This window comes from Mesoplodon bidens (assembly GCF_964165515.1).
Source record: "Mesoplodon bidens genome assembly, chromosome: 1".
In the NCBI taxonomy this organism is placed as follows: domain Eukaryota; kingdom Metazoa; phylum Chordata; class Mammalia; order Artiodactyla; family Ziphiidae; genus Mesoplodon; species Mesoplodon bidens.
The window spans coordinates 68,631,526-68,656,208 of record NC_138176.1 but is presented as its reverse complement, the minus strand read 5'-3'; the positions used below and the strand labels follow the sequence as shown (position 1 = coordinate 68,656,208).

At 39.7% G+C, this 24,683-nt stretch overlaps 1 protein-coding gene across 1 annotated transcript in view; it reads right to left on the bottom strand.

Annotated features, from left to right (window-relative positions):
- Nucleotides 1-24,683, bottom strand: part of CLNK (cytokine dependent hematopoietic cell linker) — a gene marked incomplete at both ends in the record, with an annotated part of 142,703 nt that overhangs the window by 50,484 nt on the left and 67,536 nt on the right. Inside the window, 4 exons of the mRNA XM_081249704.1 lie at nt 4,929-5,039; nt 6,121-6,140; nt 6,355-6,380; nt 20,630-20,675. Of these exons, the coding sequence (XP_081105830.1) occupies nt 4,929-5,039; nt 6,121-6,140; nt 6,355-6,380; nt 20,630-20,675 (203 nt within the window). The remainder of the gene's footprint in view (nt 1-4,928; nt 5,040-6,120; nt 6,141-6,354; nt 6,381-20,629; nt 20,676-24,683) is intronic.

The following is a 24,683-nucleotide window of genomic DNA, read 5'->3' as shown; positions in this document are numbered from 1 at the left end:
GGACTCTAAAGTGGCCATGTGTAGCTAGACCTACAGCAAATGATGATTACTCTCATGATTTCTCAGGGTGAGTTTTATTTGGTGCATGGACCATGGTATTCAAATTACAATGGATACATAGTTGGAAACTTTTTTTTTCTTCTTTCTAATTATGTCAAGGAGAGAGTTTCCATGTGGTGGTTAGTATATCCTAAACATCACTCTAACTTTACTTTTCTTCCCTTTTAACAGAGAAAATCTCCCCCAGGCTGAAAGTTTTGCTCTGAAATTATGTTGTGGTTATTTATGGTGATGTTTCCCTTTTAAATACATCTATTTAAGTAAAAAAAAAAAAGCTGAGCAAAATATATAAAGTACATCATAATAATGACCCATAAGTGGTTGAGAATGTCTAACCAACATTCCCCAAACGTCAACATTCTCTCCTAGTTTCAAGTTGTCAATGAATGTTCTAAATGGCGTTTTCCTTAACTGAAGTGCTTCAATTCAGCAATTGTTTTGTGAAGCCAAGACTTAGCTATAAAATAGAGAAGGGCAGAGCTGTCAGAGACCAATGGGGGCTGAAACACAATAGCAGGGACCACCACTGTCACCCACAGTGAGCACGGCCAATTGTAAGGCTGCAGCTGTCTTCACTGATGCAGTTGATCCCTAGACGTAAATCACAGCCTCCCAGGGAGGGCGATTCATCGCAGGGGCCTAGGGAGCAGCTGTTAGGAAGGCAGCGGGCACTATTCTTCCTGTGTTGGCCAAAGAAGCTCAGATCTCCAATCTTCTGTTTTCATGGAAAGTGAACCTTACAGCAGGCTCACATGGTCATTCACACGTGGTCATTAGTAATGGCCATCTGACTACCTAGATGGGCCCAACTAAAAATGAATTGAAACCTCTCTTAAGGCAAAGCTCTCGGTTTCTTCGTTTGCAAATATTTTCTCCCATTCTATGGGTTGTCTTTTTGTTTTGTTTATGGTTTCCTTTGTTGTGCAAAAGCATTTAAGTTTAATTAGATCCCATTTTTAAAATTTTTGTTTCTATTTTCATTATTCTAGCAGGTGGATTAATCTCCAACATATACAAACAACTCATGTAGCTCAATAACAAAAAAAACAATCAACCCAATCAAAAAAATGGATGGAAGATCTAAACAGACATTTCTCCAAAGAAGACATACACATGGCCAAAAGGCACATGAAAAGATGCTCAATATCTTTAATCATTAGAGAAATGCAAATCAAAACTACAATGAGGTATCACCTCACACCAGTCAGAATGGCATCATGAAAATATGTACAAACAATAAATACTGTAGAGGGTGTGGAGAAAAGGGAACCCTTCTACACTGTTGGTAGGAATGTAAATTGGTACAGCTACTATGTAGAACAGTAAGGAGGCTCCTTATAAACACTAAAAAGAGAGCTACCATATGACCCAGCAATCCCACTCCTGGACATATTCCCAGAGAAAATCATAATTTGAAAACATACATGTAACCCAATATTCATTGCAGCATTATTTACAATAGCCAGGACATGGAAGCAACCTAAATGTCCATTGACAGAGGAATGGATAGAGACGATGTGGTACATATATACAATGGAATATCACTCAGCCATGAAAAACAACGAATTAATGCCATTGGAAGCAACGTGGATGGGTCTAAAGATGGTCATACTGAGTGAAGTAAGTCAGACAGAGAAAGACAAATATCATATGATATTGCTTATATGTGGAATCTAACAAACATGGTGCAAATGAACTTATTTACAAAACAAAAATAGAGTCACAGATGTAGAAAACAATCTTATGGTTATCAGAGGGGAAAGGGGGAAGAGGGATAAATTAGGAGCTTGGGATTGACATATATACACTACAGTATATAAAATATATAACTAATAAGGACCTATTGTATAGCACAGGGAACTCTACTCAATACTCTGTAATGATCTATATGGGAAAAGAATCTAAAAAAAGAGTGGATATAGGTATATGTATAACTGATTCACTTTGCTGTACAGCAGAAACCAATAGAACATTGTAAATAAATTATATGCCAATAAAAATTAAACAATAAAATAAAACAGAATAAAGCAAAGCTCTCTTAGTCCTCGTGGCATTCCCAGTGTCTTGCACTGGGCTTTGCATGTTTTTGCCCTCTCAACAGTCATATACCAACCCTATAACTTTGACCAAGTCACCTAACTTCTCTGAATCTTGATGACATTTTGCGCCCAGTGGGTAGGGAAGTGATTTTTACCAGGTTCTTATTATATGCCTCTACTGGGCTGGGCACTTTGGCCTTTCCAAGCCTTAGAAAATCATACTTTATTGGGCTGCAGAAAGGATTCAATGAGGTGAAATGTAACTATCCTCTGGTGAAGAGACCCAGCACAGCTCTCATCACATCTAAGAATGATTAAACACTTTAAACTACAACTAGAGACACTGCAAAGTTACAAAACATGAAAGTCTGAAGATTCCAACACCACTGACATGGCTGACAGTAGGCTGGTGTGATCCAGACAGCAGAGGGGCTCATCTGGAGATCAGGAGAGTATTATTTTAGACATTAGAAGCTTGGACACAGACAGGTAAGGCCTAAGCACCTTCGAAGCTTGAGTGGCAGAAATATCCCTAGAATCTGCGTCCCTCTGGGTTCCTAGCCCTGGCTGTACATCAGATTCATCTGGGGAGCTTTGAAAAATACTAATGCCCTATAGTGATGCTCTCAATTAAAACAGATCCTGGAGAACAGTACTTTTTAAAAAGTTTACCTAATTATTTAAATGTAAAGCCAGGATGAGAAACATTGCCCTAGAGTCTATAGCTTCTATTTCAAGACAAAATAGGGTATGGGTGCCTAATTCTGTTGGGTACAGATGGGAGATGCTGTTTAAGTGTTTTTCTTTCTTTGTTCCTATGCTGTGACAGATATTATCCTAGTACTTTAGAAAAATCACATACCTCCTCACCACAATTCTGTGTCATGGGGATGGTTATTTTCTTTTTACCAATAAGGAAAGCAGGACTCAGAACTGTTTAAGAGCTTCCTGAAATTTTACAGCCAGAAGTGGCTCAACAGGGATCCAAACCCCATCCTGCTGGGTTCCCACACCCTATTCTTTCCAATGTAAAGAAACAGAAAGAAAATAAAAATCCTCTCTTCTCCACACTAAACAACTTCATCATCTTTGATATTTATTTATCTTATTTTCTATCTCCTTCTCTGAGTTTGGGCCAGTTCTTGTCATATTAGATGACTTGGTCAGGAATTTTAGGGACAATGCATTTCACATTTCCAATTCTGATGATGTTCTATTACTGTTGTTGTTTCCAAGACACTCATTCTTTGAAAACAGAAATCAAAAGAGAGCAAATCTGGTGACTCTTGGTCTGGCTCAGACCCTCTGGAAACTGCCCCGCGGGGTTCTAAGGACATATGCATACTGCAATGAGTTAGCCCCTCCTTTTGGGGTCAAAGAGACAGACTTCTTTCCAAATATATTATATGCGGTGGCAAAGGCACCAATAGAAAATGGCTCAAGGTAGTAACTGTAACACATGTTGATAACAAATATGTGCTAGGCAGGTACTGATAAGCACTTGATAGAAATCATCTTATTTAATTCTCACATTAGCCCAGGAGGTAGGCAGTAGGCATTATTCTTAACCTCACTTTACTGCTGAGAAAAGCCTTGGGCTTAGAGAAGCAAGTCATTTGCCTTGGGGCAGAGTTTCCCGACCTCTGCCCCACTGACCTTTTGGGTCTCATTACTCTTTGCTCTGGGGGAGTTCAGCACACTGCAGAGTGTTTGGTAGCATTCCTAGCCTCTACCCACTAGATGCATCCCCAGCACCCAAGCTGTCACAACAAAATGTCTCCAGACACTACGAACTCCCCTGGGAACAAAGACATTTCCCCCCCCCCCCTTCCCCCAGTTAAGAACCACTGCCCTTCCCCTGCCAGTTTGTAAGAAGGAGAACCTATGTTTCGAGACGAGATGGGAACAGGGGAGAGAGGAAATTGCACAAGGAAGAGCAGGAGAGGTTTCTGCATGGAAGATGTTATGTTTGTGTGAGCTTGTAAAGAACAGAAAGGGAAGAGGCATTTGCCAAAAAACTAAGGAGGAAATGGCATTTTCGGCTCTTTTACGTTCCGCCATCAGGACCAGTGATGAAAGCGTTTTCCACAGAAGTGCAAAATGTGCCTGATATTTTTAATTTCTGTATGCACGAGAAATGCTCACTGATGAAACAGTGCCCTGAACCTCACCGGCTGATCCAAGCTTGCCGTCAGAAAGCATCACTCACTCTGTGCAGCAACACAAGGGAAATGCCAGTCTCTGTTGTGACTTCTAAAATAAGGTAATTTTGGAAATCTAAACTCTCTCGGGGCAAAGAAAAAGGGGTCCTTTCGTGTTTGTGACATTTTTTGATCAGAGCTGGCTGCTCGGCTGCCCGGTGCCCCATACATTTGGGAGCGGGGCTCTGGCATCAGCACTTAATACCAGAGGGTTGGATTTTTGCATATTTATTTGTCAAAAAGGCAATCATGTTTTTGACAAATGGGTTTTCACGTGCGCGGTTATACTTCTCCGGCCTGGGAGATGGGAAGCTGCGTGCCGATACTGGTCCTCAAACAGTCTGAACCCCTTTCAGTTCTGGCAGTGATAACACATTCTTTAATAACTAATTCACATCGTAAGTGAGCCATTCTTCCAGTAACTGATTTTATTACAAAGAAGGTGTATTTTCCATTAAGGAGTCAAACTACAGGTTTCTGAGATGCTTTCCCTCAAGGTATGGGATGGCTGTCCCCACCACGTTGGGGAGCCCATTTAGAGAGGTGACTGGTTTGGTTATTGTTGCCGCCTTCCCCCTGCCCACCCGTCCCCTGGTCATCTCACCACCAGCAACAGCAAGCCTCTCACCTGGACCTTCTCTGGACTTCGGGAAAGGTGTACTTCTGAGGGAAGAGTGGCCTGCTGCTCACCGGCTCAGGGGGCAGGGGCTGGTACTTCTTTGCAAGAGTGATGGGCGGCCTGTGTGAAGAGTCACAGTGGGGACCTGAGAAGGTTTGCTGCACAGATGGCTCCTCAGACCTGGAATTCACACAGCCCTGCCCACTGTGCCCTCAGCTTTGGGCTGGGAACATCAGTTTTTGGGGGGGGGTGGCGGCTCTCTATAGGGAGCTTCGAATGTCAGAATTCTCATTCTTCTAACCAGCTTAAATCTCTCTCCTTGCAACTTGCCCTTTGGTCTGGTTCAATTTTTTAGAGTGTTATGTACTTTTCTATAGGGTGTCATAGCTTTATCAATCTGCCATCTGTTGAAGTTTTAGGAGGCCTGGAGTAAAAATATGATTACAGCCTTTCCTTTGCTCCAGACTAGAAGACATGAGCTTTTGAATCTCCCCAAAGAAATAAGACAATGTTCCAAAGTCAATGGGTGCCTCACTCACCCATTTATTCACCCATGCCCTCACTCATTCACAAAGTGTATCAGGCACTGTTGGTAGATGCTGGAGATGCAGAAAGGAAAAAGACACAGTCCTTGGCTCAAGATGCTTCCCTCTGGGAGGGCAGAGAGTGAAGTGGTGAGAAGATGACCAGCCAGGGAAGTAAGTGCTGTGATGGAGGTCCTCACGGGCCCAAGCAGAGCAATACAGTGACTGATTCAGAGCCTAAGAAATCAAGTCTGTTGCATTTGCCTCCATATATATAAGTATAATAATATTTGCCTTTGTATATGTATATAAATATATATATATACTTATATGATTATATACTTATGTACTGTAGGTCCCTTGAAGGCATTTCCCAGTGCCAGGACTCTCTGGCAGATTTCTGTACTAAAAGGAAGGAGAGATTTCTGTACTAAACAAAGGGAAAGAAACAGGAAGCAGGGAAGCAAGGCATTCATTAAAGATCGATAAGTGGAGGTATATTGAATAGATGACTGTGAATGAATGAATGATTAAATGGATGAATGAGGCTTATTTAATCTTGTTCGTTGACCAGCTCATTAGTTTTCAGTGTCAGATGTTTTTGTTTCTCTTTCTCAAATTATAGAACTAATCCTTTAAGTATATAGCAAAACAAAGTTCTATTTTCAGTGTCTTACCGAGGAGGTGGTAAAGGAGTCTGCAAAAGGAAAGAGAATCAGAAATTAAAGTTCTGGTTCTTTGAGCAGAGCTAAATGGTTAGTGATTTTTTGGTTTACAAGTAGAAATGACAAATCCCAACCAAACTTCTAGGATATATATTTCAAGTGCCACCTAAGCTTTCACATTGTCCATATTCCTATGCTTCTAAAACAAAGGGTGGGTAACAAATGCATTTCAATGCTTTTTCTTACCTTGTTTCCCTTTGTGGGTTTGTCTCCTAAAACATAAGAAGGAACATCAGTGAGTTTATGGAAAATGTCAACAAGCTATTTTCACATATGTTTAAATGGAAATCATTCCCCTTTGAATAATTTTGGTGATAATGCCAATGAACATTTGTTGAGATCTTATTAGATACCCAGCACCATGCTAAATATTTTAGTTATGTGACCTCATTCAATCTTTGCCTTTGTTCTGGATGCAGAAACTGGGGTGTGGAGAAGTTAAGTACCTCACATCCAGTCCCCCAGTTAGTAAATGGTAGAATGAAGATTTCATGGCATGTGGTGCGACCCCTAAGCTCCTCTCTTAACCATTAACTCTTGATTAACATTCTTTTATATATACAGTCATCTTATTAATTCAAGTCCCTGCCTCACACCTTCATTGGACATTTCCAAGCAGAGGAAAATAGCATCATGTAATTTTCCAGATGGAAGGGATTTCTAAGACCCCAGAAAATAACTGTTTTATTTTACGAATGATAAAATTAAGGACAAATGAGGTAGGACAATTGCCCAAGACCACCCAACCCTAGAACAGCCTGAATGATGCCCGGAAAGGATTTTCCCAACTTCTAGGTAGTTTTATTTCCACAATTCAATTCTACTCAAAGACAATTATTGAGCTGCTACTCTGAACTGTGCACAGGACCAGGCACTAGGGATAAAAAAGACAAATAGAACATGATCCTTCCCCTCAAGGTGTTTACAGTTGTTCTGTTTACAGACCAAGTTCCAGGTTCTGGGGACATAATTGGAAAAGTGAGAGGCACTGTCCCTCCTGCCAAAGGGCTTATAAATAAGAGGGTAGACATGCAGTGAAAACACTATTAAAATCATGATGATAATTTCAAGAAGAGAAGGCCATGGTATTGAATGGACACACAGGAGACTTAAGTTAGTCTGGGGTGTCAGAAAAAGCTCTTTGAGGAAGCAATGCTCACTTATCTGTAAAAATGGATGTGACCTAATAAATGCTGCTTTATAAGGGGTGGGAGGAGTCAGTGAGACAATGTCTGTATCTTATTGTAGGAGACTTAAAACTCAACTGAGCACTGGCTGAGCCTCCTTTCCTTATTTGTGAGACAACGAGGTTGGATTAAATCTGTGTTTTTTAACTTTGCTATGAAGAGTCCATTGTGGTCCCCCTGGGGACTCCCAAGGAAACTGCAGGACTGCAGCACGGGGCGGCTGGTTTCTGGTTCATCACCCCATGTCACTGATGGGACTCTACCTCCACTCACTTCCCACTGGATCTCCTCTTAAGATTTCTTTTGCGGAAAGGTCCAGATGGCCAAAAACAGCACAACACAACACATACTGGTCTGGATGATTTTAAGGGTTCTTCCAGGTCTAAAAATAACTACTTCATTGAACAAAATTACTATTCTCCCTATTTTGTTTTTGGAAAACACTTTTAAACAGATAGGATAGACTTCTCTGCATGAATTCAAACACTGATGGAAGACATGAATCGTAGATGTTCCAGGCATTGTAAAAACACAAAATATGACCCAGAACGTATTTCAACAACTGTGGACACCTAGTTAATGTTAGATCTTTGGCTATTTCAATGATATTACTAAAAAAACTTAGGCCACAGGATGCTTCTTTAAGGCATGAAATTAGAAAACATAAAACCAACTTGCCCTCATTTTATTGTGCATTGGCTTCAGCAGTAGAGCCCCCTGAGGAACTACCTTATGGCTTATGCTGATGACTTTCCCTGTGAAGCTAGATGTCAGCTGTCTAAGACATCTTTTTTTCATAGCTACCACTATATCTATTGGGGATCAATTCAATTCACTGGAAAAAAAATTCAATAAAAAGACTGAGCATCTGGAATTCAATAGGAACATTCCATTTATTGCTTCAGAGATATGTATCCCATTTGCTTCAGTGACTATGAGTTTAGAAAAGGACATCTATCTTGCTTTTATTCATTTACTTATTATTGAGCCTGTAGTGTATGTCAGGCATGGATTCATTTTTAATACATTTATTGATGTAGGTTTTGGGGAATATAATGTCAAAAAAATTTGCTATTCTCATGTAAACTTACATTCCAGTGGTAGGAGATAGAAAAGAAATAAACAAAAATATATGATGTTAGGTGATGACAGGTGCTACAAAGAAAAATGAAGTCGGGTGAGTGAGAGATGGCAGACGGGGCTACTATTTTTCAGACAGACCCCAGAAGGCCTTTGTGGATAGGTGATGAGAACAGAGGCTTGAAGAAAGTGAGGGAACACACCGTATGAATACCTGAACAAGAGTATCACTGACAGGGGGAGCAGCAAGTGCAAAGGCTCAGAGGTGGGATGAGCACAAGGGGACACTACTGTCCCCACAGTGGTGGTGGAGGTGGAGGGGTGCCCAGATCACACAGGGTCTTGTAGGCTGTGGTGAGAACTTTGCCTTAACGTTGGTGCAACTTTTCCCTACACTGTCCATGAGTCGTGTGCCTTCATTATAACGTAAGGTTTTCCCTGGCATCAGTTAGTATCCCCCTCATTTAAAAACTATGTGTAGGGACTTCCCTGGTGGTGCAGTGGTTAAGAATCCACCTGCCAATGCAGGGGACACTGGTTTGTTCCCTGATCTAGGAAGATCTCACATGCCGCGGAGCAACGAAGCCTGTGTGCCACAACTACTGAGCCTGTGCTCTAGAGCCTGTGAGCCACAACTACTGAGCTCACACACCCTAGAGCCCTCACGCTGCAACAAGAAAAGCAATGAGAAGCCTGCGCACCGCAAAGAAGAGTAGCCCCTGCTCACCGCAACTAGAGAAACCCTGCACGCAGCAATGAAGACCCAACATAGCCAAAAAAAAAAAAAAAAAAAAAATTAGGTTAAAAAAAAATGTGTGTATGCAGGACTACCACATGGTATAATAATTCCAATCCTGGGTATATACTCAAAGAGAAATGCAAACATACATGCATACAAAAACTTGTACCTGAATTTTCATAACAGCAGTATTCATAAAAGTCAAAAGGTAAAAACCACCCAAATGTCCATCAACTGATGAAAGAATAAACAACATGATGAAAGAATAAACAAGTATGTCTGTACTATGGAATGTTATTTGTTAGTAGAAAGGAATAAAGTACAGATACATGTTACAACATAGATGAACTTCTAAAACATTATGCTCAATGAAGGAAGTCAAAAGACTACATATTGGATGATTTCATTTATATTTTAAAAATCTAGAATGGGCAAATCCATAGAGATCAGAAGTATATTAGTGGTTTCTTGGGGAAGGGCAAGGGTTGAGGAGCAGCTTCTAATGGATATAGGCTTTCTTTTCTGGTGATAAAATTTTCTAAACTTAGATTGTGGTGATAGTTGCAGAATTCTATGAATATACTAAAGTCATTGAATTGTACATTTTAAATTAGTGAATTTTATAGTATGTGCACTGTATCTCAATAAAGATGTTAAAAAATTTTTAAAATGTGTTTCTGATATTATATGCAATATCAAAAATCCTGAGGGCTTCAGCTATGTCAAATATATCTAACAGCAGTAATTTACGCCATGAGCTTCTCTTATTTATTGCTTAGATAACTGAAATGTTATAGACTAAGAGGTAGAAACGAACTTCAGGGACTCCACGAGGGAGAAAACTAGATCAAACAGGTGAAATAACTTATACTGTCATACAGCTTTGATAATAATTCAGATAATATTCAATCATATTTTTTTTGCGGGGGTGGGGCTTGTTCAAGAAAGTAATAACAACTCAGGTATTTGACATACTGGAAGAGGATGAGATTTGGAGCTGAGTTTCTTGAGTTTGAACCTTGATTCTGCTACTACTATGGGTAGGGTCATGGCAGGATCTCAATAAATATTAATGAAATAAACAAATGGATTGAGGAACGGTTGCGATTTCTCATCTGGAAAAGTGAGACATGGTTCATGGGACTTTGTATGTGGAATAAATGAATTGATGAAGTTCACGTGATGGCTTTGAATGCATCCCCACTGTAACTAGTATTATTGTGTAAAGGAAGATTAGAGGGAAAATGGCAATCGACCCTCCTGAGGAGGTACACAAATACCCTAAATGCTATGAAAAAATCCCTGTCCCATCAGAAGACCCAAACAGTTGTTATTCGAGATAGTTCGCATCTTGACATTCAATCAAGCAGTTTTCACTAGGAGGAGGCTGGCATGCTCGCCATCTGTTGGCTGCATGTGTAATTAGCACCATCTGCCGAGACTGTGTCCTTATTTTGCTCTTCAGTCTGCAGCAAGACAGTTTTCACTTCTGCTGAAAAATGTATTGCTTCTTGGGAGATAATGTAGTGAGCTGAACACAGCATTGCTGTAGAATCTACTACTTCCATAACTTGTTAGGGTGAAGTCATGAACAAGTTCTCAACCTCAGAGGGTTCTGTGAAGTTAAAGTATCACGAGACCTGCATGTGGCATTTCGAGGTGGGGGTGGAGGGCTGGGAGGGGTACTGGTGCCAGCTTACAGGAGCTGGTTTTTAAATTTTCAAGATTTTGCAATGCAGGTGTTAAACATGGCCATTATTAAAAAATTAATTATGTAAATGTACACTTAAGTTATTTCAAAAACAAAGGTAACATCTGCTCAAAACTCATGACTTCCTAGTTATTCTACCACATTTATCTATGCTGTTGAAATTATTTACCTCTATTGTGTCCATGATGGAAATACTAAAAAATGGTATCTCTTCCCAACTACCTGTTCAATGATCATGTTGGTAGCTTGAAATCTGCTGTAAGGTAAGTATTTACAACATGGAAATTGGCAAATGCTGCAAATTAGGGTTTGATTTATTGTTTTACTGCTTGTCTAGACTTAAAGAGATGGAGAAAATGTTGACAAAGCAAATTAAATATAAAAGTGTGTTGTGTCTGTATGTTGTCCCATTACATTGTAAAAAGAGGAAAATTGAGGAAATATACTTCTGATATTGAAAAACTATCATCTGACTCAGCTAAGAAGCTGTTCATGTAATTACATCAATTGCAGTCATCGTTTGGCTGCAGATACAAGAGTTTGGAAAAAATCAGAGAAAGCACTCTGTGAAAATCAATTGGCTATATAAAATTTATGATAGAGGGTTGTATATTTTACTATTATTTTAAAACTGTGTGCTACATACATCCTTTTATCAGTAAAGTTTATAATAGGTCTATATACACATGTATGTACATACTATTTTTTTGAGATGCAATATTTTCTTTAATATGTCTGTGGTGAGCATAATTACTTTTTAAAAAAATAAAGACTATTTTTTTTAAAGCAGTTTTAAGTTTACAACAGAATTGGAAGGAAGGTACAGAGATTTCCAATTTATCACCTGCTCCCACACTTGCATAACTTCCCCCATTATCAACATCACTCGCCCAAATGTTACATTTTTTACCAAGGATGAAGCTACATGGATACATCATAATCACCCAAAGACCATAGTTTACCTAAGGGCTCACTCTTGGTGTACATTCTATGGGTTTGGACAAATGTATAATGTACTCATCATTATAATATCATACAGAGTATTTTCACTAAAAATCTTCTGTGCTCTATGTATTTATCTCTCTCCCCAACTCAGACTCTTGGCAATCACTGAACTTTTTACTGCCACCATAGTTTTGCCTTTTCCAGAATGTCATATAGTTGGAATCACATAATATGTAGCCTCTTCAGATTGGCTTTTGTCGCTGGTAATATGCATTTATGTTTCCCCCATGTATTTTTATGTTTTGATAGCTCATTTCTTTTTGCACTGAATAATATTCCATAGTGGAATGTCTGGATTGTACCACAGTTTATTTATTCACTCACCTATTGAAGGACATCTTGGTTGCTTTCAAGTTTTTGGTAGTCATGAATAAAGCTGCTATAAACATCTGTGTGTAGGTTTTTGTGTGGACATAAAATTTCAATTCCTTTGGTAAATACCAAGGAGTGTGATTGCTGGATCACGTGGTAAGAGTATGTTCAGTTTTGTAGGAAACTGCTAATCTGTCTTCCAAAGTGGCTGTACTATTTTGCATTCTCACCAGCAGTGTATGAGAGTTCCTGTTGCTCCACATCCTCACCAACATTTGCTGTTACCAGTGTTTTGATTTGGGCCATTCTAATAGATGGATGGGGTATCTCATTATTGTTTCAATTTACATTTCCCTGGTGACATATGATGTGGAGCATGTTTTCATATGCTTATTTGCCACCTGTATGTTTTCTTTCGTGAGGTCTCTGTTGAGGTCTTTGACACATTTTTTTTTCCATTGGGCTGTTTGTTTTCTTATTGTTGAGCTTTAAGAGTTCTTTGTATATTTTGGAGGATAGTCTTTTATCAGATGTGTCATTTGCAAATATTTTCTCTCAGTCTGTGGCTTGTCTTTTTATTCTCTTATATTGTCTTTTGCAGAGCAGAAGTTTTAAAATTTTAATCAAGTTCAGCTTATCAATCATAGATCATGTCTTTGGTGTTGTAACTAAAAAGGCATCACCATACCCAAGGTTATTTAGGTTTTCTATGCTATCTTCTGTGAGTTTTATAGTTTTGATTTTTAATTTAGGTCTATGATGCATTTCAAGTTAATTTTTGCAAAGGGTGTAAGATCTGTATCTAGATTTATTTTTTTGTAGTTGGATATCCAATTGTTTTAGCACCATCTGTGGAGAAGACTACCTCTGCTCCATTGTATTGTCTTTGCTTCTTTATCAAAGGTCAGTTGACTCTATGGGGGTCTATTTCTGGGTTCTCTGTTCTATTCCACTGATCTATTTTTCTAGTCCTTCATTAATATCACACTGTCTTGATTACTGTAGCTTTATAATAAGCCTTGATGTTGAGTAGCATCAGTCCTCCAACTTTGTTCTCATACCTTTTTTTCAGAGATTTGGGTATTACACATTTACCACTGCTTGTGATCTGGTTTTAGTGCTACTACTAATGTGCCATATGACTTAGTACAAGTCGTTTGGCTTCTCTGAGCTTTGGTATCCTCATCTGTGATTTAAATGGTTGGAAAAGAAGATATATAGGTTCCAAGAATTTGTTTCTTGATAGAAGGGACAATGATACAATAGAGTGGTCACAAATGGGATCTTTGAAATCATTCGTGTTGGGTTCTAATTTCCCCCCATCACTTACTGAGTAATCTTGGGCACATTATTTAAATGTTCTGGGCTTGTTTCCATGTCTGTAAAATGCAGATAATGAAGTGCAGTTCCTTGGATGGCCAAGCTTAAATAAAATAATACTTGTTTTTCAATTAGCTCCTAGTCAATTTGTGCTAAATATATGCAATACCCTTTATCTATGAAATATGATCATCACAATCAACGCTTTTGGAAACATACCATCAGTGTAATGTTCTGTAATTAGAGACATAGACTCTGAACAAAATTGGATAAAACCTGGCCTCAGTCACAGTATTTATTATGTCTAAAAGTTTTATGACGTATAAAAGTGAACCTTTAGGATTTCACGTCCTGATGATTAATTGTGGAAGCATCCAAAGAAGCAACTTACGATCCAAGTGGCTAGTACATATTTCACAAGGCCTGTTTGAGAAACCTCTCCACGTCTGTGGAAACTTTCAGGAATTAATTCCAGCAGTAAATTGCTGAAACCATTCTTTGGGTTGAGTGGGGAGGGATTAAGTTAGGCAAAGCCAAGGATGTGAGAGGGACCTGCCAGCTTTAACAGTTCCTCAAGTAAGGTTGGAAAGTGCAGTTTCTTAGGAACATGTATGTCAACAGCTGCACCTTGTTAGCGACAGATGTGGGATAGAAGCATCTTTCCTAACCAAGCCCAGGAGACATCTTTTCCGCTGACCTGGGTGTCTCAGGAAAGGTGGGCAGGCAGGGTGAAGGGAAGGACTAAGGCTTCAGAGGCAATGACATGGGCAGTGGGGTGGGTGGATTTGTATGTATGAACCATATCCATGGATTCACAAAATGCTAGAGGCCATTGTGTTCTACCATATGTCTATAGATGGGATATTAAGGGTCAGTAAGGGAATATCATTTGCCTAAATTTGTAACGGAGCAGGACCCTATGGGATCTTCCTGGGACAGGCCTTCCCCATATCCTCTGCTTTATCTTCTCTGTGAAGTACATAGATAAGAGTATTTGATGCACATTTCCTGAGTTTTTTTTATGGATGTGAAAACCCTGCACCACATGGAAGATGATAACCGCTTGATGACCATGAGCACACAGCCTCCAGGCCTCCTGGGGCCTAAGGACTGATAATGTTAACCCCTGTGACACCATCCTGTTATCTCAGCATCAGCCAATCAGAGAACTGTGCACGAGCTGATCACATACCCTGACTGCCCACCCCCTCACCTGGCTTTTAAAAACGCTTTGCTGAAACCCTTCAGGAGCTCCAGGTTTTTTACAGGATGAGCCACCAGTCTCTTTGCATGGCCCTGAAATAAACTTTTTTCTGCTCCAAACTCCTCTGTTTCAGTTTGTTTGGCCTTACTGTTCATCGGGCACATGAACTTGCACTAACAAATTCATAGCACAGACAGAGACAGAGCCAGAAGCAACCAGGCTTCTTGACTTGCCTCTTACAGGCCTCTACCTAATGGGAACGCATGGCTGAGGATCACAGGCTCGTCTCTAGTTGGTCCTATGACAGCCTGCCATGCTTATCTAATACACGTTTATTAAAATGGGCTAAATTATAGAGTTACTTTAGTGTTTACTATGCATCCACTATGTGCTCAGCACGGTGCTATGTGTTTGCTGTAAGGAAAACAATGTTTAGTAAACTTTGGTCTTTGTGATTGAGGAGCTTATTTTTATATTCATTGATAACAGATTTATTGTGTAGATAGAGCATGAAATGGTTTCAGCCTACACAGAGAGGCAGGAGTACATTCCAGTGTAGGGAGAACGGCAGAGGGTAAAAGAGGGAGGAATGAATTCCAGAAACCATTAGTTCAGTTCAGTGTCGCTTTGTCAAGTGTCCATCACGTGTCAATAACCATGCTATAGGATTTGCATTCGTTATTAACTTTAAAACAGACAGATGTATTACAATGTAGGTGCATTCCCTCCCTTTGAGAGATAAGGAAACAAACTTGGAGAGGTTACGTTCCTTGTAGGTCTCACATTTGGAAAGCGGTAATGCTGGGATTTGAATGCAGGTCTCCTTGTCCCCAAATCTAACATTCACGCAACCATATGTTAGCTGCTGCTACATCTCAAACATAATGCTTAACTTCCCCTGAGGTCATTGTCTCACACCTCAGCCCAATGTCGTTGCTGTGTGAATCCTTCCTAGGATTCACAGTTCTTCTGCAGGGGCCGAATTAAGTATGTATGTACTTTTTTGAGTTCCGACAACACTTCGTATAGACCCGACCAGACTGTGGACTCCTCGTGGTCTAAGGTCTTCTGTGACTCAGTGCCCTGGCACAAAGTGATTTTGAATAAAAGTGGCCTTCTCCCCTGGCAGTTATCACACGGTGTTGTAACTGCCTTGTCAATTCTTCTAATTGTGGCTACTTTATATTTCACTATTGAAGAGTGTATTTGCTACTCAAACGCTTTTCTTTTCTCTGTGTGATGGTGAGACAAAATACTGTCCTGTAGTTCCATTAATGAGTGATTTTACAACATTTATAACACTGGCTTTGCACTGAATATTATATCAATGCCTCTCTCACTTTTCTTTTTTCTTTCTTTCTTTCTTTCTTTTTGACTCCCAAATAAGGGTATGACTTCTATCACTTTTGAGCCACTGGCTGTGCCTGAAATAAATTTAAATCTAAAACAGTAGAATAATCTTAAATTTATTTCTTATCATTTCTAGGCCTGGGGCCTAAAGCTTGTTATTCGTTAAGGATATAACCTATAGGATGGCAAATTCCACCATTTTTTGTGATGTTTTGTGTTGCCGTGTTCTGCCACTAGAGGACAGCATCATCCCTCAATTCATGTCTTTTGCACTAAAAATTGCATAGTTTGGATGAGTGGGAAATCAGGGAACAGGGAGAGTTTGCAGAAACAATTTTAGATACTAGCAAATATAGTAAAACCCTGGAAACATTGCCATAGTTGACAAAACTTGAGTTCTGGTCTAGGCTTGGACTGCTTGCTCTGTGACCTTGAGTGAGCCCCTTCTCTTGCCAGGCTTCTTGGCATAAAATGAGGGGGTAAAACCAGATTAACTCCAAACTCTCTGACATCTAAATTCGAATAAAATCAAACTAGTAGAAAGGTCTTTTGATGGCATTGTGTAGAATTCTATCTTGCTTCTTTTCAACCAAGCTCATGTTTCTGGATATCCATGTTTAGCCATCTATGCATAATTCCTTCTTCTTCTCATGGATAGTTTATTGTATTTCATTATAAATTCATTCTTGTATATGATATGCTTTTTACCTCAAAGGAAACTGGTTTGTTCTTGGTTCACATGGAAGGCAAAGAGAAACTCATTTTAGGCTCACTTATTCTCAGCATTAAGAAGCTAAGCCACACCATTTTTGAATATTACAGCTATCTTCTGCATCTGTGGTTAATGCTAATTAATGGTTCATCATAAACAACTTACACTATATACATACTTTGCCCCCAAATAAACTTTTACCCATTTTTAGGAATGAAAAAAAAAAGAGAAAAAACCAAGCTTCAGGGAAGATAAGTTCTTGAAATCTGACAGTTTCCAGATAATGTCAGAATATGATTGCAAGAAAAATAATATGAAATGTACATTAACATAAATCTATAACTGCTCAACTTTATGAAAAATATCACCATAAAATTTTGCCATTACTGAACCATGCAATATGTTTTTCTCTATGACATTTTGTGAGAATGAATAAATTATCTGAGAATGTGTTTGCATCAAAAATACAGAATTTTATAATAAACACATAAATCATTCAAGCCTTTTCCAGCAAGATGCCTGATCCAAAAAATGGGGGTATTCATATTACTTTTCCCCTTTTCAGCTCCTTTCTCTGTACAGTACCTTAGAGCTCAAGGTGGTAATACAAAACCATCAATTATGGAAGTGCAGGAAAAGAAGACATAAAGAAATAACTCATATTGAAGAAGTTTTCCATGCAACCTACAAGCTCAACTCCTGTGAGTCTTGCTTTCACTGAGGTCATCTCTGCAGTTATGATTTCAGTTTACATTGGGGTCTACTTTTAAAAAAGTCATATTTTATAGCCATGGTACTTGGATATCAGCCAACAACCCTTATAAAATTGACAGCACTAACTTAGCTCTGAAAGATGTGTCTTTCTTGCACTCCCGGAGGAATTTCTTTGCTCTTTTTTTATTTTGGGTAATTAATTTCACATAAAGAAAGCATGATCGCCTTTTTGCTTAGGTTACTGGTAAGCTTAGAGAAAAACTAGAGGTTTAATTGTAATAGAATGTAGTGATGCGTGCCTGAGCATCCTGAATTTTATCTTTACCTTAGTCTTACAGTCTATCTAGATACTTCCTACGATTTAGAAAAATTTTCTTCCATTTTACCATGCAAGTTTTTGTTGACTGCTCCAAATATTTGTAAGCTGAGGCAAAGTGTAGATGAATATATGGATGAATAGTTGTGATGATGGGATTTATAATAAGAAATATATATTTGATCTCCATCCCTGTGTGTGGCACAGAGCTCCTAAATGCCTTGGAATTTCACAGCGATGAGAGCTATCAAGGTATCTTTTGTTATGTTAAGGAGGTGACTTTTGGACTCCATCTAATGATGGGGACTGGCTGTCAGTGGTGCCTAGCCGAAGACCACGGGATCAAAGGGTTAGAACTTACAGTCCCCTACGTCTACCCCCCACCCTCCCACCCCCCGCCGCACGGAGAGGAGAGTGGCTTGAGACTGAGTTCAATCCACAATGGCCAATGATTTAATCAACCATGCCTATGTAATGAAGCCTCTATAAAACCCCCAAAGTTTGGAGTTTGAGAGATTCAGGAAGCATGGAAGATCCCTGCCCTTTCCCCATATCTCCCCTTATATGTCTCTTCCATCTGGCTTGTTCCCGAGTTATATCCTTTTACAATGAACTGGTAATTTAATAAGTAAAATGTTTCTCTGAGTTCTGTGAGCCACTCTAACAAATTAATCGAACCTAAGGAGGGAGTGGTTGGAACCTCCAATCTATAGAAACACAGGTGACAATCTGGGCTTGTGACTGCCATCTGAAGTGGTGGTGAGGTGCGGTCTTGTAGGACTGAGCCCTTAACTTGTGGAATTTGGTGCTGTCTCTGGGTGGATAGTGTGAGAATTGGGTTGAATCGTAGGATACTCAGCTGGTACCCAGAGAATTGCTTGATGGTGTGTGGGTGGAAACTGCCCCCCTACATATGTTGGAATTGGAATTAGAACCATCCTGATAGTCACACAGACATATTAATATATGTAGAATAGTGGTCAAAGAAGATTCTGCAATCAAAGAAATGAAGGTGCATGTCTAGAGTGAACTATTAAAAAAAGAGGAGAATTGTGACATCCATTTCTTGTCTGCTTTCTCCCCAGGACTCATTTCTCAATAAATTGCCTATAAAGCTTCTATTAGGACCTAAGACATTTATACATCAAATGATTATGATCTGCTCTGGGATGCCTCTGTGCTCTGCTCCTTTCCTCTGTCAAGAGGCATGAAAAAACTTCCTCTGCATAATTCATGTGGTCTTCTAAGGACTAAAATACATCAGTTAATGCAGAAAAGCTCTGAATCAAGTGCTGTGTGCATGGAAGGCATTTCCGTGTTTAAGGACTAAAGAGGCACTGATAGGAAATCTCCCCTATTTTGAGGGGTTTAGGAGTGGTCTAGAGGGAAGATAGACAGGGATCTGTCAGGCTGTGCAGGATGCAGAGGAGAGATGGAGTAGGGAACAGCTCTTGTTTCCTGCCTCTGCTAATTCAATTGAATTGATGAGTCAGAAAAGTCCTGCCCACTTCCCATTTCAAGAGGAGGAAAGTAAGACTCAGAAAGGTTAGGTGCCTTACTTAAGGTAACACAGCCAGGGAGTAGTAGAGCCTGGGCTTGGGCTCCTCTCATTGCTCCTTCCACCTTGCTTCCCTTTGTGCATATCTTCCCTTTGTGCCTCCAGGTCCATTGTTCACCTTGTCCACCCTGCTCCACCCCACTCTCCATCCTGGAGACCAACCAGCACATGCAGGCTACCTTGCCCCGTGGTTTCAGGTTGGGTTCAGCCATTAGGAAGTCTGAACAGGAGATCAAAGGAAGGTTGGAGAGGGAGATTGGGGCATGTATTCCCTTGGCTCCCACCCTGGGAGGTCCACATGGGCTGGTGGTGTTCCTCAACCAATGGTCACTGCTCTTCTCAAGGTGGTGAGCTCCTTCTGGTTTTCTGTAGCTGTTCCCTCATCCTTTTGGGCTTAGGCGTGGTGACAACACCATTGCTGTTGGCCCTAGTTTCTGCATCACCCCTCATTCTTCTCCTACACCTCACACACCTTAGTCAATAGTTCCTTTGTAAAAAAAACCTCCTTAAATTATCCTAATTCGGGTGTGTGCCATCTGTTTCCTCTTAGAACCCTAACTATCACACTTTCCCATTAAAGAAAATGTGATGTTAATAATATGTTATAGAATATAGCATCAGACACATAAAAGATGATCTCGATGTTTCAGTTACTGGGAAATGTAAATCATGGGATTGTCATCTTTTCTAACTGAACATTGTAAGAGAATATGGGGACATTGGGGGAAATGATGAGAGAAGCTATAATGTATAGGATCCAATTAAATTTCTTTGGCTGTCCTCCATTTGTGCTTCTAGCACTACTGAAATTGATTATTTCCTTTCAGGTTCTTACCTGTATCTTTATCTCCAAATTGAGTTGCTTTGCCTGAAGCTTTAAAATCTATTTTCATGTTAATTAATCAGCATTTTAAAATTAGATTTCTATCTTGCAATTTTACAGAGGGGTATGCTTAGAGAAATAACTTAGTTATATATCTGATGCAACCCATATGTTTCAAAACAATTTCTTTCCCAAATTGCACAACATGGACTATGACTTTTCACAGTCAATTTCTTCATTAATAAGGTAAGGTGATAAAAAGGCATAAGATGTGAGAGACTCTTTCCAAAATTAGTTATTTCATGAAGGTTAATTCAATAGACAACCTTGTTGAAGAAATCTGTGACCACAGACAAAAATGTAAGAGGATCTTGTAAGCAAAGAAAGATGCAAATATACTTATATTTCAAACTTTGTGATTTGACTTTACCTTTAACATGTTGGCTTCTGATATCCCTGGAAATGGGTTGTTCCACCTGTAGAAGACAACGTGACACCATTATTTCTTAAACTGTGACTATACCATCTCATGATCTGCCACTCAGTATATAACTGTAACCTGATGATTCCCAAGGTTAAAGGCATAAGTCCCTGGACTCATCATTCTTATAGATCACCCTACGAGTATGGGAGGCAATCAGTCAATATGTGTAAATACGTGTAAACACATGTACCACTGTGCCAGCAATGAGGGTAGTGGCCTCAGGTGGTAATTTGGCATAAAAATACTTAGTTTGAGATCCAGTTGAGATCCAATCCAATCTTATTGCAGTGAAACTTTGGAAAAGCATTTACCATATTATGAGCCTTAGATTTTTCATCTTTTTAATAGGGAAAATATTTAGTCAATCATGTCATTGAATTATTGTGAAGATCAACATACATGATCAAGTCCATGAAAGTGATGGAGCAGGCAGATCAGAGTGTGGCCTCGTGTGGATGCCCGTGTTGGGATTTCACCTCCATCATGTGCTGGCTATGAGAACATGGCCAGTCATTTAACCTTCTAAGCCTCAGTTTCCTCATCTGTGAAATGGAGGTAACAAAAGAACTGGTACCTCACAAGGGTGGCAGGACTACATGAGACAGGCAATGTGCCTAGAACAGGAAATGACACAAATGAAGCTGAATAATTGTTAGCTGTCATTGTTAATAGTATTAAAGGTGTTGCTGAACTATTAAGGGATGGCTGTACAATTATTAGGCATGAGAGTGAAGAAGATGATAGAGACATCCTAATGATGCCCAATGCCTTTGAAAGCCTTTGAGCCTAGATCAGTATTGGGGTCTATGATGGTTAGTTTTATGTGTCAAATTGACAGGGTCACAGGGTATCCAGATATTTGATTAAACATTATTTCTGGGTGTGTCTGTGAAAGTGATTCCAGATGAGATTAGAATTTGGATCAGTAGACTGAGTAAGGCATATTGTCCTCCCCAATGCCGGTGGGCATCATTTAGTCCATTGAGGGCCTGAATAGAATAAAAAGGCAGGGGAAAGGAGAATTTGATCTCTCTGCCTGACTGTTGACCAGGGATGATGGTCTTCTCCTGCCCTCGATGACTGAGATTTACATCATTGGTTCTCTTGGTGCTCAGACCTTTGGACTCAGGCTGGAACTTATGCCACTGACTTTCCTGGGTCTCCAGCTTTCCGATAGCAGATGTGGGACTGAGCCTCCATAATCACTAATTTATTTATATGTATGTGTATATGTATATATGTCTATGGCTATATATGTCTACATGTTTCTGTCTTTCTATCGTATCTATCCTATCATCTATCTATCACCTACTTATCATCTATCTATCTATCTATCTATTATCTATCTATCATCTTCCGCCTATGTTTCTAGAGAACCCTGGCTAATAGAGAGTCTTAGTGTTACACTTCATTGGTGCCAAGTTGAGCTGGCCAAGGTGGATGGGGAGGAAGGGTCACTGAATGCCCTGTTACCTCATGTCTTAATGTTCAATGTCCACCTCTTCCTCTGTGGAACATTGAAACACCTTATTTATACTTGGAAAGTGGTGGCTCTTCTGCTGGCCAAGTTAGTCAAGGCTTGAGTGTGGTTTGGGTTTGCTGTTGTTATGGCTTCCTTCATCACACCATCAGCTTCCAATTCCGCCAGGGTATGAAGGCTGGTGTGCTGGGTTTTTATTTTATTTTTTATAGTAGGTTTTTTTTTAAACTTCTTTATTGGAGTTTTGCAAAGTTCTTGTTGCATCCTCAGCTTTCAGCCTTCCCTGTGCACCTGCCCTGCAGAGCGGGTCTCTCCCAATGCTCTTGACCACCTGCCATTGCTAGCCCAGAGCAGGAGAGGTTCTCCATTGTCTCTGTCTCAGCTGGGCCATGCGTGATTAGGGTATTAGGAATGGGGCTTCCTTAGTGTTTCTGTTCTCTTCCCCTTTGGTGGCCAATTTTCCTTTTGAACATTTGGATCCATTTGGATCTTTCATATGACAGAGTTTCTTTGCATAGCATCTTCCCCAGAGGGAGGTACCCTCTGATGATATTAGCATAGGATCCTGGTCCTAGAAATATTGCCTGCCCCTCCCCTAGGGCTACACCCATTTTTCTATCAAATATTTACTAGTGCCTACTTTATACCTGTATCAATGCTGGATTATGAGGGAACAAAGAGGAATAAGAACTTGGATGCTGAAGGAAGACTCAGACATGCATGCAGTTCTGAGTTTACAACAAATTATAACACAGGTTTAATTACAACAGAAGTTTTTCAGCCTCAGCATCGAGAGTTGGGGCTGGATAATTCTCTGCTGTGAGGGCTGCCCTGTGCTTTTGCAGTATACTGAGCGGCATCCCTGTCCTTCACCCAGTACGTGTCAGTAGCACTCCTCAAGTCTTGGCAACCAACAGTGTCTCCAGGCATTGTAAATGACCACTAGGGGTCAAAATGGTCTCGGATCAGAACTACCGATTACAGTGCAATGTGTTACTATGTCAAAGGCTGCTTTGCATTGTTTCTTCCAGAAGGCTTCTTAAAAGCCTCTGGCTGGACTTAGTGATTCAGCTCCCTGCTCTTTACACCCTGTGTCACTTCTGTCTTAACGCTTTGTATTAGATCAAAACTGCCTGTTTGGGCCAATGCCTCCTCCTTTAGACTGTGGGCATTGGCTCATTTTTTTTTATCTTCATTGTTGAGCATAGTGCTTCAAACACAGCAAGCAATCAATAAATGAAAAGATGGACAGTGGTCTAGTGGTTGAAGACAGTTGTAACCAGTCTAAGGAGTCATCGTAAGAACTGGCCCCTGTAAGGATTGTTGAAGATCCATTTCACAGAGAGTTTAATCTCAACATAAATGTGCAAAATGAATTAGAATTAACTCCCGAGAATGAGGTTATAATAAAAAAAATCTGCTTACCATAAAAACTTGATTATTCAAACATTGATTATAAAAGCAAAATTCCTTTTTTATCTGAATCAAGGCCAAGTCCTTATTTAATTAATTTATAAGACAACTTTCCTCCTGGCCAAAATTGTGCTCAAGTCTCCCATATCATTTTTCTTACAAGATTTCACTTGACTTAATATGTTGAGATTATAGTTCCACTTGCAAAGTGACCTAACTAAAAGAAGAAATTTATAACAGAAAGCTACAAAGATAATATGAAAAGATATAAAGTAATACAAATGGAGACAAATTCTGGCATAATTGTTTTAAAAAATCAGATAAGAATTATTATTTTTTTAAAAAGCATTCTTCTCCTGAAGGTTTACTTACATGGAAAGGTGGATTATCAGTGATTTTTAGGGAAAGAAAAACTTAACTTTTTAGGTCAGAATTTTCTACTCTTTGTAACCAGACAAGAACTTGTGTCTTTAGCCTCTGGCCCAATGACTCTAAAATTCCTATTGTTCCCTGAATATGCTTCATGCTTTAGTGATGAGAGCCCTGAAGTGTCCTCCTCCCTGTCAAACAGCCCCCTGTGGGGCTGCCCCAGTTTCACATCTTGGGAATAGTAGCAAATATTCACGTGACAACTTTGAGGAACAGACTGGAAAAGGGTTCCATGTGAATAGAAATCAAACTGGGAAAGAAGACTGTGTCTCTTTTCCTATTAATATTTCAAGTTATTCATATTTCAAGGTTCAGGTCAAATGACTGAGAGTTTGTTTGTTCATTTCTATCCAATTAACCCACATCTGTTGAAAACTTCTTACAAAAAGGCACTGTGCTGGGTACTGGGGCTAAAATGGTCCCTGTCCTCATGGAGGTGTCATTTAGTAATGGATTACTTTGTGCCAGGCACTGTGTTTTGTATGTATTATCATAAAGCTATGAGATTTTATATCTAAGACAGTAAAGGCTCAGAGAAGGTAAGTATTGGAGTCATTAAAATAGGGATTATAACGTTTGTCTTGCAAGGTCATTTTAAGGATTAAATGTCATTCATTCATTCATTTATTGCCATCTATCCTCCGAAAGACCTCCTGTGAGTGCCCTGCTTTCATTATT